The 16,168-nt window shown below is 50.2% G+C and overlaps 1 protein-coding gene across 3 annotated transcripts in view; it reads right to left on the bottom strand.

The window, feature by feature from the left end:
- LOC132892095 (cystathionine beta-synthase-like protein) overlaps positions 1 to 16,168 on the bottom strand; it is a 110,836-nt gene that overhangs the window by 58,913 nt on the left and 35,755 nt on the right. For 2 of the 3 annotated variants that reach the window (XM_060930488.1, XM_060930489.1), the window contains one exon: positions 12,210 to 12,316. The exons of the other annotated variant lie outside the window; for it this stretch is intronic. In XM_060930488.1, the coding sequence (XP_060786471.1) occupies positions 12,210 to 12,316 (107 nt within the window). The remainder of the gene's footprint in view (positions 1 to 12,209; positions 12,317 to 16,168) is intronic. 3 annotated transcript variants of the gene reach the window in all.

Raw genomic sequence — 16,168 nt, 5'->3', positions numbered from 1 at the left:
AGGCCGTCCCATATTAACCTAAATCATATGTCTTTGAACTGTGAGGGAAACCAGAGCACCCAGAGGAAACCCACACAGACACAGGGAGAACATGCAAATTCCACCCAGAAAGGCCCCTGCCAGCTGCTGGACTTAAACCCAGAACCTTCTTGCTGTGAGGCGACCATGCTAACCACTACATCACTGTGCCAGAGATAATTTCCTATGGGCATTGCCTCCAGCAGAATACATGGCTATCAGCATAAGGGCACTCTAGGCCCCTGCGTAACTAGTTCAGGCCCTCAAGTGCACTCTGACAATACTTGACATCAGCAAGCAAGACAAGCCAACTCCATCCCCTGTCAGGCCTGGGTGCTCCCCATCCTGGTCCCCTGTGGAGCCCCAATAACATCATCAGCAGGCTGTTTGCCCTCCCTCTCCTGCCAAAAATCCATACCTACTGCATCTAAGCCACCCTCACCCACCCCAGCCTGGAAACAATGGCCCACTGACTGCTTGTCCACTCACCTGCCAGGCCTCATCTTTCAAGCGCCCCAGTGCAGGTCAAGGGGCGCCCAGTACAAGCCCTCCTGGACTCAGGCAGCACCATTATTCTGGCATGTCCATCTTGCCCAAGACTGCAGGGTGCTGTGGTACCATCAAAGTGGGGACACACGAGAGGTGGCCACTTTCTACATCCACATTGGGGAAGACCGAGGCAAATGGAAGGCCTCTGTAGGTGTGGTACCTGATCTCCCGGTCCCTCTCTTCCTACATTGGGACTCTCCTGGATTCCTGAGGGAGCCACCTGCTGTTAAGAGGACAAGGAGATGGTCAGGCCCTGTGGAGACCTCTGGGCTGCATCTCACAGCTCCATGAAGTGTGCCTGGCTGGGGAACATGAAGCCAAGGACTGCACTGCCGAAGGGGAGTCACACATCACCTCTAAATCAGTCTCATGTGTTTAAGCAGGTAACATGCAGAGGGAACTTTGGGCAGGAGTGCTTTATTGAGGGTGAAGTCCAGCACCCAAGGCAGCCAATCCCCAGCTCCTACTTCCTGGTCCAGCAAGGCCTACTCTACCAGCACGCAGAATGGTGAGGCCTAGCCTACTGCTGCTGGTCCTGCTGGTCATTCCCTACTCCAAGATGGATGTGGTGAGGCACCTAGCCTACTCTCACCACTTGGGCAGGCACCTGGTGAGCCAGAGGACCCATGAGAAAAATCAAGAGCCAGTTCCTCTGGCTGGGGATGAATGCAGAGGTCAGAAATTTCTGCCAGCACTGCCCCCAATGCCAGTGCACCCCCCTCCCCCCAAGGATCTGCTCCAGTCTGGCTTCTGCCTCTCCTAATCATCAGCATTCTCTTCAGGAGAGTGAACATGGATCTGGTAGGTCAGCTTCCCAAGTCTGCCCAGGGCCACAAACACTTCCTCATCATCATGGACTATGCCACCCAAAACCATGAGGCAGTCCCTCTGCAGAAGGCCACCTCCAAGAACATCACCTGGGAACTGGTTCTGCTGTTTCCCTGAGTGGGGCTCCCCAAAGACATTCTCACTGATCAAGGTACCCCCATTCTCTCAAAGTTAATGGCAGATGTGTTTTGGCTGTTGCAGGTCAGGCAGATTCACATGTTGGTGTACCATCCACAAACCGAAAGGATGGTTGAGAGATTCCAACAGACCATGAAGTGGATGCTCAGGCAAGTAATGGACAAAGATGGCCAGAACTAGGATCTCCTTCTCCCTTATGTCCTGTTCATCATCCTGGAAACATCCCAAGTGTCCACCAGCTTCACCCCCTTCAAGCTGCTGCTTGGGTGAAGGCTCCAGGGCCTCCTGGACATGGCCAAGGAGGCCTGGGAGGAACAGCCCTCACCTTTCAGGGTGATGATCAAGCATGTGATAGAGATGCAGGAGTGCATTGACAAAGGGGTCCCAATCATGCATCAGCACGTTTGCTGTCCAGACTGAACAAAGCCATTGCTACAACCGCTCTGCCCAGCCCCGTGATCAAGTGATACTACTCATTTCCACCACCAACAAGTTCTTTGCACAGTGATAGGGTCCCTGCAGGGTGGCTAAGAATGTCAGGCCAGTGAGCTACCACCTGCAATAACTGGGTAAACACAAAAAGACACTCAACTGTATCATGTCAGTCAATTAAAGCACTGGCTTGAACTCCTTCCTCTGCTCTCAGCCCATGCCCTTGTGTCCCCAGATCCTGCAGGGCGTGCACTGGTTCAGCTGAGAGAAGACCTCTCCAACCAACAGTGCCAAAAACTGGGAGAGCTGCTGGACTATTTTGCAGATGTGTTTGCAGCAGAACCAGGTCAGACCCCACCCCAGGGATGGCGATTTTCCAATCCCCCTATCATTTCCCAACATGGTTTCAAACTTCGACAACTATCCCCTGCCCAGAGTGAACAAACTGGTCAACAGGCTCAGGAGGGCCCTGGACCTCACTAAGGGCTACTGGCAAGGCCACTGGCAGAACCAGGTCCTCACATCAGGCCTCCATGGGATGCCAGCAAAATTCCAACAGCTCATGGATATCATATCCACCAAGAGATCACTGTTGCTTACCTGTACATCAACCATTTGTCCACTTGGGTTGATCACCTGCACCACATAAAATCTGTCCTGGAGAACTAAGGAAGACTGGGCTCACTGCCAACCCCCAAAAGTGCCATATGGGGCTGACCAACACACAGTGCCTGGGCTATCACATTGGTTGGGGGCTGCCAATGCCACAGGAGAAGAAAGTGGAGCCCACAACCAAGCGCCAGGTACATGCATTCTTGGGGCTGGCAGGATATTATCACATATTTGTGCCCAACTTCTCCCCTCTCAGACCTCACCAAGAAGGGTGAACCAGAGAAGGTGAAATAGACCAATCAGGCAGCTTAGACATTCCAGGCCCTGAAGAAGGCCCTCAACACTGCCCCCATCCTCTGAAACCCAGACTTCGACCTACCATTTGTTGTGCAGATGGATGCTTCAGAGACAGGCCTGGGTGCTGTGCTCTCACAGGTCATAGAGGGTGAAGAGCATCCCGTGCTGGACATCAGCTGGAAGCTACTCCCAGCTGAGATGAACTACGCGGCTGTGGACAGAGAAGCCCTGGCTATCAAGTGGGCAGTAACCAAGTTGAAGTATTATCTGTCTGATCATCATTTCACATTGGTCACTGACCATGCCCCACTCCAGTGGATGGCAGCTGGAGAAAAAAAAAAAAAACAAAACACAATGCTTATGTTACTAGTTGGTTCTGGTCTCTTCAGGACTTCTCTTTTCAGGTTCAGCACAGATCCAGGACCCAACAAAGGAACGCTGATGGCCTTCCCAGGAGGCACAGCCTCTGGGCCAAACCTTGGAGGATGGTAGGCTTGGAGCTAAAGGGGGGTGGGGGATGTTACACTTCACTTCCCGTACACTTCCTTAACCTTTCTTCATTAAACTTTCACCTTTTTTGCATTAAATCCCTGGGTTGTGCGTGTCTGTCTTCTCCCACCACAGCTGCAAGTGCCATAGTATCTTGTGGAATGATTGTTTTGTGTGCTTTATGATTTGGGCATGGTCAAATTACTAGAAACAGCTAGACCATGTGTAGTTGGTGAGACAAGGTACAGTTCAGTATGGACAAAGAATATTCCAGCATATAGTCCAGTATTTATTTATAAAGGGTTTTCCAGAATTCCAGTATTTATCAATAAAGAGTATTCTGGTACTCTGGTAACTTTTGATAGAATATTCCAGAATTAAAGTATTTGTTAACAAAAACAGCATTTATCAGTAAAGAATATTACAGTATTTATTGATAGAATATTGCAGTACTTCTTGCTAAAGACTAGTCCAGAATCCCACCGTTTATTGATAGAGAGAATTCAACCATTTATTGAAGAGTATTCCAATATTTATAATATTTATTGATATGTATTCCAAAATTTATTGGTAAAATATTCCAGTATTTATTGAAATAGTATTCTACTCTATATAGGTCCAGCATTCCAGCATTTATTGGTAACAAAGATTACAGTATTTATAGACAAGAGTATTCCAGTATTCCCATATTTATCGGTAAAGAGGTATTCCAGTTTTTCCTTGAGCAGTGAGGAACACAGTGATGCGCAGTACTCACACTGACCCTGACTGTATTTTTTAATAATCTTGGCAGATCAAGCTAAAATCATAACATGGGATAAATTTAGAGCTGAAGTCTGAGTCCTGCTCAGATTGGATTACATGTGGAGGTGGGGTAGCATATTTAACCTACCATAAAATAACCCCAGGTAATGTACAGCAAATCCCATCTGAAACTTCCCATGGTGGGAAAGATTCCATTATATCCTGTAGGAAAAGAGTTCAGAAAGTGCTCAGTCTTTTCTATCACCTCTCGTCAAAATTAAACTGAAGCCAAGTCCAAATTTAAAACACAGTACTCCCAGATGGTTAAGGCAAGTTTCTGAGTTTCTCACCCAGGCACAGTCTACAGACACAGTTTTCACTGCAGGAACTTTTTTTGGGAAAATGGAATGTTTTCACAGCAAGAACCTTTTTAGGAATTGTGGCAGCGGGGGCGTGGTCAAGCGCCGGTCTGTGACAGGAGGGCGGAGTCAGGGAAGGTGGCAGAATCACTACACCTGATGTCAATTAACCTGTGTTTGTGTGTCTTCCCAGTGACCGCGCCCTATATAAAAGAGAGAGCAGAGGAAGGCAGCTCTCTCTTGAACCAGCCAACTGGTGTGTTCTGTGGGACTGAAATATGTTTGTGTCTGAAAAGAACAAATAAATACAATTATGGAACTTTATTCTGGCCTGCCGTCTTTCAGTGCTCTTCCCCCTCCTACAAACTGCTACAGTGGTACCGAAACCCAGGATGGAGCACAGGAAAAGAACAGCCCCATGGAGTCCTCCCCCTTCGCGGACCTGGTCCACGCCCTCGCCACGGCCCAGCAGAGCCAGCACCAGGCGCTAATCACCCTCCGGAAGGAGCAAGAGCGCCGGTTCGAGGCCCTGGTGCTGGCGCAGCAGGAAGATCGTCAGGCGTTCCGGCACCTCCTCGCGTCGGCGGGGTCCACCAGCGCTCCCACCGCGGGCCCGTCCTCCCTCACCCTAACCAAGATGGGCCCGCAGGACGACCCCGAGGCATTCATCACGCTCTTCAAGCAAGTCGCGGAGACCTCGGGGTGGCCGATGGAGCGGCGCGCCTTCTCCCCCTGCTAATGGGAGAGGCGCAGCTGGCCGCACTACAGCTCCCCGCCAACCGCCGGCTGGCCTACGCGGACCTTCACCGGGCCATCCTCCAGCGGGTAGGGCACACCCCTGAACAACAGCGACAGCGCTTCCGCGCTCTGCGGCTGGAGGAAGTCGGCTGGCCGTTCGCGTTTGGCCAGCAGCTCCGGGACGCCTGCTGGCGGTGGTTGAGGGCCAACAACGGCGACACCGAGGGAATCCTCGATCAGGTGTTGCTGGAGCAGTTCATCGGCCGCCCGCCAGAGGGAACCGCGGAGTGGGTCCAGTGCCACCGCCCGACGTCGCTGGATCAGGCCATCGAGTTGGCGAAGGACCATTTGGCGGCTGTTCCGATGGCAGGACAGTGGACATCCTCTTCTCTCCTCTCCCCTCTCTCCCCTCCTGTGTCTCGTCCTCGCTCCGTTCCCCCACCGCAGAGGCAGGGGCCGGCCCCACCCCAGCCGGCCCATCGCACCTGCGGTGTCCCCCCGCTTTTCCCTTCTGTGTCTGTCTCTTCCCCCCCCCCCCCCCCCCCTCAGGTGAGTGAGCCCCCAGGACGGTGGTGCAGAGAGGAAGCCCGGGCCGGTTTGCTGGCGCTGCGGGGAGCCAGGCCACCTCCAACAGCAATGTTCGGCAATGGAAGTGAGTGCAGTGGTCCGGATCCCCAACGCGCCAGGAGCTGCCCTCGATCGGGCTGGAGCATATCACATACCGGTGAGTATCCAAGGGGATACATATCAGGCGTTGGTGGATTCCAGTTGTAATGAGACCTCAATTCACCAAAGCCTGGTGCAAGACGAGGCATTGGGGGGGAACACAGGGGGTGAAGGTGTTGTGTGCGCATGGGAATGTTCACAGCTACCCGTTGGTGTCGGTCCACATTTTGTTCCGAGGGGAAAAATTTATAGTAAAGGCGGCGGTTAATCCTCGCCTCACCCACTCGATAATTTTGGGGACTGATTGGCCGGGATTCAGGGAGTTGATGAGTCATCTAGTGAAGAGTGGGTACTGCCATAGGTCAGCAGGGGGAGGTCCCGGTGTCGCTTTGGTGGGAGCAGCTGTCGCAGAGCCGTCTACGTCATCTCCGCGTCAGAGTGAGGAGCCACAGGCTCCTCCTCCCTCTCTCGGGGAATCCCTTGCGGATTTCCCGTTAGAGCAGTCACGAGACGAGACTCTGCGGCATGTGTTTGACCAAGTGAGAGTAATCGATGGTCAAACACTCCCACCGAATGCCACCCTGTCCTTCCCCTATTTTTCTATTATGAAAGATAGGTTATACCGAGTGACGCAGGACACTCAGACGAAAGAGCAAATCACCCACCTTTTGATTCCAAAAAGCCGCCGGGAATTGGTATTCCAGGCGGCTCACTTTAATCCCATGGCTGGACACTTCGGGCAGGATAAGACACTAGCCCAAATAATGGCCCGATTCTATTGGCCGGGGATTCGCGGCGATGTCCATAGGTGGTGTACGGCGTGCCGTGAATGCCAGTTAGTAAATCCAGCGGCCATTCCAAAAGCGCCTTTGCGCCCCCTACCATTAATCGAGACCCCGTTCGAAAGAATTGGGATGGAGCTTGTCGGGCCATTAGATCGGTTAACACGAAGGTACCGCTTTATATTAGTTCTGGTGGACTATGCAACGCGATACCCGGAAGCAGTGCCTCTTCGCAATATCTCAGCACGCAGTATTGCGGAGGCACTCTTCCGCGTCATCTCCCAAGTTGGAATACCGAAAGAGATTCTGGCTGACCAAGGCACCTTGTTTATGTCACGAACACTGAGCGAACTGTATGGGCTATTAGGTATTAAGCCGATCCGCACCAGCGTTTATCACCCACAAACGGACGGTTTAGTTGAACGGTTCAATCGCACCCTCAAGAAGATAATTAAAAAATTCGTAAGTGAGGACGCACGTAACTGGGATAAATGGCTCGAACCCTTATTTGCAGCGCGAAAGGTCCCCCAAGCCTCCACGGGGTTCTCCCCGTTTGAATTGTTATACGGGCGTAAGCCGCGCGGCATTTTAGATGTGCTGCGAGAAGATGGTGAAGGTCCCTCCTCCCAAAGTGAAAATGAAATTCAGTATGTTATTGACCTGCGCGCAAAACTCCACACACCTAACCCAGGAGAATTTGTGGCAGGCCCAAGAATGGCAAACCCGCCTGTACAACAGGGGTACGCGCCTTAGGGAGTTCGCACCGGGAGATAAAGTACTCGTACTGTTGCCCACATTGAGCTCCAAATTGATCGCCAAGTGGCAAGGACCCTTTGAAGTCACACGGCGAGTCAGGGACGTCGACTATGAGGTGAGGCGAACGGACAGGGGTGGGGTGCTACAGATTTACCACCTCAGTCTACTCAAACTCTGGAACGAGGAGGTCCCTGTAAGCGTTGGTGTCGGTGGTTCCGGAGAAGGCAGAGCTGGGGCCGGAGGTTCAAAAGGGCGCATTGGCATCGCATACCTCTCCGGTCCCCTGTGGAGACCACCTCTCCCCGACCCAACTAGCGGAGGTCGCCCAGTTGCAGACCGAGTTTTCGGACGTGTTCTCGCCCCTGCCCGGCCGCACCAACCTCATAGAGCACCACATTGAGATGCCCCCGGGGGTGGTAGTGCACAGCTGCCCTTACAGGCTGCCCGAACACAAGAAAAAAGTGGTTCAGGAAGAACTCGAGGCCATGCTCGAGATGGGCATTGTCGAGGAGTCCCACAGTGACTGGAGCAGCCCGGTGGTCTTGGTTCCCAAGGCCGAAGGGTCGGTCCGGTTCTGTGTGGACTACAGAAAAGTCAAAACGGTGTCTAAATTCGACGCGTATCCAATGCCTCGTATTGAGTTGCTCGATCGGCTAGGCACGGCTCGCTTTTACTCGACACTGGATTTGACAAAGGGTTATTGGCAGATCCCCTTGACTCCATTATCCCGAGAAAAAAAAAACAAAAACAGCCTTTTCCACACCGTTCGGCTTACACCAGTTTGTCACACTTCCTTTTGGGCTGTTTGGGGCGCCCGCTATGTTTCAGCGGCTGATGGACAGGGTCCTCCGCCCCCATGCCACGACGATATCATTATTTATAGTAATGACTGGCAGCGGCACTTACAACACCTGAGGGCCATCCTTAAGTCGCTGAGGCGAGCGGGTCTCACAGCCAACCCAAAGAAGTGTGCGATTGGGCGGGTGGAAGTACAGTACCTGGGCTTCCACTTGGGCAACGGGCAGGTGCGTCCCCAAATTAACAAGACAGCAGCAATTGCGGCCTGCCCGAGGCCCAAGACCAAAAAGGGGGTGAGACAGGGGCTGGCTGGCTACTATCGTAGGTTTATACCTAATTATTCGGATGTCACCAGCCCGCTGACTGATCTCACTAAAAAGGGGGCACCAGATCCGGTCCAGTGGATGGAGCAAGGCCAGCAGGCTTTCTCTGAGGTAAAGGCTGCACTGTGCGGGGGGCCACTATTACACTCCCCTGACTTTTCTCTCCCTTTTATGTTACAGACGGATGCGTCTGACAGAGGGCTGGGGGCCGTGTTGTCCCAGGAGGTGGAGGGGGAGGATCATCCAGTGCTGTACATCAGCAGAAAGCTGTCAGTATGCGAGGGGTGCTACAGCACGATAGAAAAGGAGCGCCTCGCGATCAAGTGGGCAGTCCTCGCCCTCCGCAACTACCTGCTGGGAGGCCCTTTCACCCTCTGTTCGGACCACGCTCCCCTCCAGTGGCTCCACCGCATGAAGGATGCCAACGCGCGGATCACCCGTTGGTATCTGGCACTCCAACCCTTTAATTTCAAGGTGATCCACAGGCCAGGGGCGCAGATGGTTGTGGTGGACTTTCTCTCCCGTCAAGGGGGGGAGGGGGGGGGAGAGGAGTCGGCTGCAGGCCGGACGGCTGCCCGGCCTGAGTCGGACGGTGGGGGTATGTGGCAGCGGGGGCGTGGTCAAGCGCCGGTCTGTGACAGGAGGGCGGAGTCAGGGAAGGTGGCAGAATCACTACACCTGATGTCAATTAACCTGTGTTTGTGTGTCTTCCCAGTGACCGCGCCCTATATAAAGAGAGAGAGAGCAGAGGAAGGCAGCTCTCTCTTGAACCAGCCAACTGGTGTGTTCTGTGGGACTGAAATATATTTGTGTCTGAAAAGAACAAATAAATACACTTGTGGCAGACCACAGAATCCAGGGACACATGTCGGCCGAAACGAATCCGAGATAAATCGCAAAAGAAGCATTTTTTTTTCGAAATTTGTGATTTTTGTTTTTTTCCATCATGTGCAAGTTGAGATCTTGAAGAATGCAATCAGTATTTCAGATAATAGATTGTTTTGTTGGAAAAGCATACATTTTTTGTTGCAAATTCTCTCGTTTTTGTCAGGCCTGTAGCCTGCTGGGGGTGTGGGTAAATTACCATATGGGCCATTCACATGATGATTTAAGTCATTTGTTTTTTTTTTCCGCGAATCAGCTGTATGATCCGAGTTGAGCGCGTGGCTACTTAACCTGCATAGAAACGTGTGATTTCACTATGGAATGAGGAAGCTAAACAGAGCACAGAGGAGCTGAAACACCGCGAAACAGACACTTCGGTATTTACATCGGAGATCACCATTTCTAGCAAAAAAAAAAACCGCAACCTCGTTTTCCAGATTGAATGGAATACTTGAATGATTGAATGATACACGGACCGTTCTAGGATTACATTCCATCGGAGGCATTGGTGTGTGCAAGGCGACGTTTCTCTTTCTGATGGAGTAAGTTTATTAATCTAAGGCTGTGTGGTTATTTTTGCATGTAACGGAGAGTGTTGTGGTTTGGTTAAGCCTAGGTCACAACCGGACGTACGATTTTTTGGCGTTTCCCAAATCGCTGCGGGGTTTTTTTGTTCACGGAGAAAGACGCACGTTGGCCGTAAGTTTGTCTTGCAACCTGAAAAAAACGTAAGCGCCCGTAGAGTTTGTTTGACATGACAAAGAACCTCTGCGGCCGGTCTGCGACTCGAAAATCAGCACATCACACGCGCGCTCTCGTGCTTTTCACACGCGCGCTCTCGTGCTTTTCACACGCGCGCTCTCGTGCGTTTCATGCGCGCTCTCCGTGCGTTTCTTGCGTTTTTTGCGTGTAGACCGGCTGTAGGAGCGCGTACTGTACGGCCGGTTGTGACCGAGGCTTTACATGAAACTAGTGTTGTGTTAGTTGTGTCATCATCGTGCTATCTTTCTTTCTTACAGTGTGAGTAATTTTTCAACCACAAAACGTTAAAGTATACTTTAGGACTTATTTTTGTACTTAATTGTGTTGGGCATACTTTGCATGGAAGGAAAACTGACGTAGTGATCTTTGTTTACATGAAAGTAGTATCGTGCTAGCTCGTAGGGGGTAGGGCTTTCCTTAATGTCATGCAAATGAGCACCATTATGTGCCCGCCCTACACCCAGAGTAGCTGAGATGGAAAACTTTGAGGGCGATTTTCTCCCTTTCCTGTTTTAAGAAGTATACACTTTCAAAAGGCCACACATTCTTCAAATATTGTCAGATCTCCACATGGAAGGCATCATTGGAAAGCTTAGAAACTGTACTTTCTGAATCTGTCAATAACTCAAAATGCCCCTGGGCCGACATGTGTCCCTGGATTCTGTGGTCTGCCACAATTATGGAACTTTATTCTGGCCTGCCGTCTTTCTGTGCTCCTCCCCCTCCTACGAACTGCTACAGGAATCTAAAAAGTCTTCCCGAAGGATCCTTTTTAAGAACCTGGGAATATTTTCACCGCAGAAAACTTTTCAGGAGCTCTGGAATGTCTCATCTCATCTCATCATCTCTAGCCGCTTTAACCTGTTCTACAGGGTCGCAGGCAAGCTGGAGCCTATTCCAGCTGACTACGGGCGAAAGGCGGGGTACACCCTGGACAAGTCGCCAGGTCATCACAGGGCTGACACATAGACACAGACAACCATTCACACTCACATTCACACCTACGCTCAATTTAGAGTCACCAGTTAACCTAACCTGCATGTCTTTGGACTGTGGGGGAAACCAGAGCACCCGGAGGAAACCCACGCGGACACGGGGAGAACATGCAAACTCTGCACAGAAAGGCCCTCTCTGGCCACGGGGCTCGAACCCGGACCTTCTTGCTGTGAGGCGACAGTGCTAACCGCTACACCACCGTGCCGCCCGCTCTGGAATGTTTTCATTGCAATAACTTTTTTAGGAACTTAGCTCAGTGTTCACCCCAGGTACCTTTTCAGAAAGAGGAACCAACTTGGTAACTTGAGAATGTGTTCTTCCTGCAGGAATTGTGAGGAACTCCTTTTAATTGCAGGAACCTTTTCAGAAACTTGGGAAATTTTTTCACTTTAGGCACCTATTTTGCATTGCAGGAACATTTATCTATCACTACAGGAACATTTATTTATCACTATAGGAACCTTTTCACCAAAGGAGCCATTTTGGTAACTTGGAGAGGTTTTCACTGCAAGAAACTTAGGAATTTGGGAAGGTCTTCCAGCAGGATACTTTTTCAAAAACTCTGGCACATTTTGACCAAAGGAACCATTTTGGATGAGTTGGGAAAGTTTTACTGCAGGAAACATTTTCAGGAACTCTGGAACATTTTGTCACTGCTAGAACCTTTTCTGTAACTTGGAAAAAACTTCTGACCTCATGCACCTTCATGAGAAGATCTTCCTTTAAGAAGTTTTTAAGGAACTCAAACGTTTTCACCTCAGGAAACATTTTGAAAACTTAGGAACTCTACTGCAGAGAACATGGAGAAGTTTGAATTGAAGGGACCTTTTCAGGAATGCTAGAAAATCCTTATTTAGGAACATTTTTAGAAACTGGGGAAGCTACAGGCCGTTCCGTGAGTTTAGGTGCGTGTCCTACACAAAGTTCATCTGAACTGTGTTGGGTGTGTTACAGAAGGGAAAGCACTTTACAGAGTTCAGTGGTTAGGAAATATTCCTATAAAACTGCAAACACACTACTACAGCACTCCTACTCACAGATTTCACACTTCACTCCAAACATTTTGGGAATCTTGTTGACGCAAACCAGTGGTGTGTCTCCAATGTGCTTCAGGATGTTGGGTAGAATGCTGGGAGCCTTTGTCCTGCAGGGAAAGTGAGGGCATTATATCATTTATACAGTGCTCACTCAAGCACTCACGCACTTTCAGTAAGCTTTATTCAAGTATTTACTGACAAAAAGAGTATTCAAAAATGTTTTGGTATTCCAGTAATAATTGCTAAAGAATATTCCAAAATTTAATGGTAAAATATTCCAGTATTTATTGGGACAGTATTCTGGTATTCATCCCAGTCAGCATCTCCAAGGTTCTGGAGCCTATCCTGGGAACACTGAGCGGGAGTCAGGATTATATCCTGGATTATACATCACTAAAACCTGTATTTTAGTAACACTAATTCTTTCCGCACTTCCTGCTGAATGACACTTATGTGCTGACATCACCTGCTGAATTCTCCATTCTGATTGGTCAGGAGATGTTGATTAATCTTCTATAACTGCAACCCTGACAATAGCTGACACATGTGGGGTGCTGGGGACACAAATGTGTGTTGTTGGGGTTTTTTTTGGTACTCTAATAATCATGGAGATTCTTCCTGTAAAATCAGACTTTCTGGCATGATCAAACGTCATGGCGCCCCTCGAGGCAGACGCGTTTGCTCGCTCCACTCTTGAATGCCGGCTTTTTTTGTGTGTGTGTATTTTCTGTTCTTTCTACAGTGCACAAGTGTCATGCACTGCTAACATATAGCAGACAAGCACTGCTAGACATTGCTAACACACAGCCATTTGGAATGTACTGGCTTTATACCACCGGAGCTACAACTCATTGTTCGCTCCCGCAACCACCACCAGTCCCAGGTAAGCCCTGAAGCACCGGGCCCGAGTGAGTATGCTGACCCCAGGAGTGCGCTCCGGAGACAGCGACGCAAGCAAGGCAGGGGGGGGGGCTCCATGCTAGGCTAAAAGCTTGCGCTAGCCAACCACTGCTACCCAGCCTCCTGCTAGCCAATGTGCAGTCATTGGAAAACAAACTGGACGGATTAAGAGCTAGAATCACAGCTCAGCGGGAAATAAGTGTGCGCTGCGCTCTAATTTTCACTTAGACCTGGCTCTCAGACAAAATCCCAGAATGCGCCATTCAGCTACAGACTCACTCTGTACACCAAGGAGACCGGACTGCAGCCTCCGGTAAGGCTAAAGGGGGAGGTGTGTGTGTGTGTGTGTGTGTGTGTGTGTGTGTTTAGTTTATTAACAACTCTTGGTGTAGAGATATACAGACTGTTTATAAGCACTGTTCGCCAAATGTGGAGCTGTTATTGCTGAAATGCCGCCCCTATTATCTACCAAGGGAATTCACTGCTGTGTTTTTGGCCGCTGTTTACATCCCCCCCGTGAGCTAACTCCATGGCAGCACTCAGCAAACTCCATGACGACATCAGCGTGTTAGAGTTGGCTCATCCCGACACTGGTTTTATCATCGCCAGTGACTTTAATCAGTGCAATTTATGGACTGTATTCCCTAAATATTATCAACATGTGGACATCCCCACCCATAATAAGAACACACTAGACCATGTTTACAGCAACATACGTGGTGCATACAGGGCCACACTCTGCCCCCACTTCGGACACTCGGACAACATCTCTTTGTTCCTGTATCTGGCCTACAGACAAAGACTAAAACAAACAAATCCTGTCACCAAACAAGTCAAACTCTGGAGCCCAGAGACTGAGAGCACCCTTCAGGACTGTTTTTCTCGGACAGACTGGGATGTGTTTAAAGCTGCAGCCACTTTGGAGAACTCTTCTGTCAGTATACAGGACTATGCTGAGTATGTGACTGGGTACATCAGCACATGTGTCTGCAACATCGTGCCCACCATACAGATCAGGAAGTTCCCCAACCAAAAGCCCTGGGTAAACAGTCAGGTACGATGCATGCTGCGCGCTCGGTCTCTTGCATTTACTGTAGATCAGGCAATGAGACAGAGTACAAAGCGGCAAAGTACGGACTGAGGAAAGCCATTACAGCGGCCAAGAGGCAGTACAGAGAGAAGCTGGATGGCTTCTATTCTACTGCTGACCCTGGGTGGATATGGCAAGGCCTGCAGCACATCACAGACTACAGCACCACCACCAGCACCATCAGCTCCACAGACAGCCTGACAGATGACCTCAACACTTTCTACACCCGCTTTGAGACCTCCAGCTACAGCACAGAGAGGACACACACACACACACCTGGACCACCCAACCCCCCACCAACAGTCTCATCAGGCCAGGTACACAAAGCTCTGAGGAAAATCAACCCCAGGAAGGAGGCAGGACCAGACAAAATCCCTGGGCAGGCCCTCAGAGTATGTGCCAATGAGCTGGCTGATGTTTTCACCGCCATCTTCAACCTTTACCTCAGCCAGAGCACTGTTCCCTCCTGCTTCAAGACCACAACCATCGTCCCTCTTCCCAAGAAGAGCCCACCCACCTGCCTGAATGATTACAGGTCGATAGCACTCACTGCAATCATCTCAAAGTGTTTTGAGTGAGTGGTACTGGCCTACATTCAGAGCAGCATATCGGATCCCCTGCAGTATGCCTACAGGCCCAACAGGTCCACCTCAGATGCCATTGCTGCTGCCCTCCATTATGTCCTCTCCCACCTGGAAAACAAAGTCTCTTACATCAGGATGCTCTTTGTTGACTACAGCTCTGCCTTCAACACGGTCATCCCCCACAAACTCACCCATAAACTGTCCACACTTAGTTTGCACTCCACCCTCTGTGACTGGCTCCTCGACTTCCTGACTGGCAAGCCCCAGGCTGTCAGGATTGGTAGTAGGACTTCAACCAGCATCATAACAAACATTGGCACCCCACAGGGATGCGTCCTCAGCCCCATCCGCTACACCCTATTCACCCATGACTGTGTCACCTCCCACAAGGACATCATCATCCTGAAGTTCACGGATGACACCACAGTGATAGGACGCATCACTGGTGGAGATGAAACAGCCTACAGGAGGGAGGTGGCCAGTCTGGTGTCATGGTGTGAGGACAACAACCTCACCCTCAACACGGACAAGATGAAGGAGATGATAGTGGACATGAGAAAGGAGTGGAGACCTCATTGGCCACTGTTCATCTGGGAGCTTGAGGTGGAGAGGGTGAGCAGCTTCAAATATCTGGGTGTTCGCATCAGTAAGGACTTCACATGGACACTTAACGCCACACAGCTGGTTAGGAAGGCTCAACAGTGACTGTATTTTCTGAGGAGGCTGAGAAAGTTTGGTATGTCACCCAAGATCCTCAGCAACTTCTACAGCTGCATGATTGAGAGCATCCTGACCAACTGCATCACTGTGTGGTACAGCAGCGCTACAGCTATGGACTGCAAATGCCTGCAGAGGGTGGTGAAGATTGCTGAGAGGATCACCAAAACGCCACTGACCTCTCTGCAGAGCATCTACCACCACAGAGTCCACAGGAGAGCTGCCTCCAACCTCAAAGGCCCCACCCACCCCCAGCACAGACTGTTCACACTTCTACCCTCAGCCCGGAGGTACAGAAGTGTGAAATGCAAGACTGTCAGACTAAAGAACTCTTTCTTTCCCACCGCTATCAGACTCCTGAACAGCTGACAGGAGTCTATAACCATGGACTACCTCCCTGTAAACTGTCCTTGACTGTTTACATCTGTTTACACATTACTGTTCTTTTTGATGTTTCTTGACTGTTTACATCTGTTACATTGTTTGCACATTACTGCCCTTCTGCTGCTACGTCCGATCATTGCCTTATTTTTGTATTACACTACCTATTTTGCAGTACATTTACCTTTATTTTGTACTATATTGGGTGTTTTTGCTTTTATTTTGCACTATATTGCCTTTACTTTGTATTACTTCTTCCACCTATTTATTTGTAATTGGCATTCATG

Source organism: Neoarius graeffei, chromosome 9 (assembly GCF_027579695.1).
Source record: "Neoarius graeffei isolate fNeoGra1 chromosome 9, fNeoGra1.pri, whole genome shotgun sequence".
Taxonomy (NCBI): Eukaryota; Metazoa; Chordata; class Actinopteri; order Siluriformes; family Ariidae; genus Neoarius; species Neoarius graeffei.
This window is presented reverse-complemented; position numbering and strand designations above follow the sequence as displayed.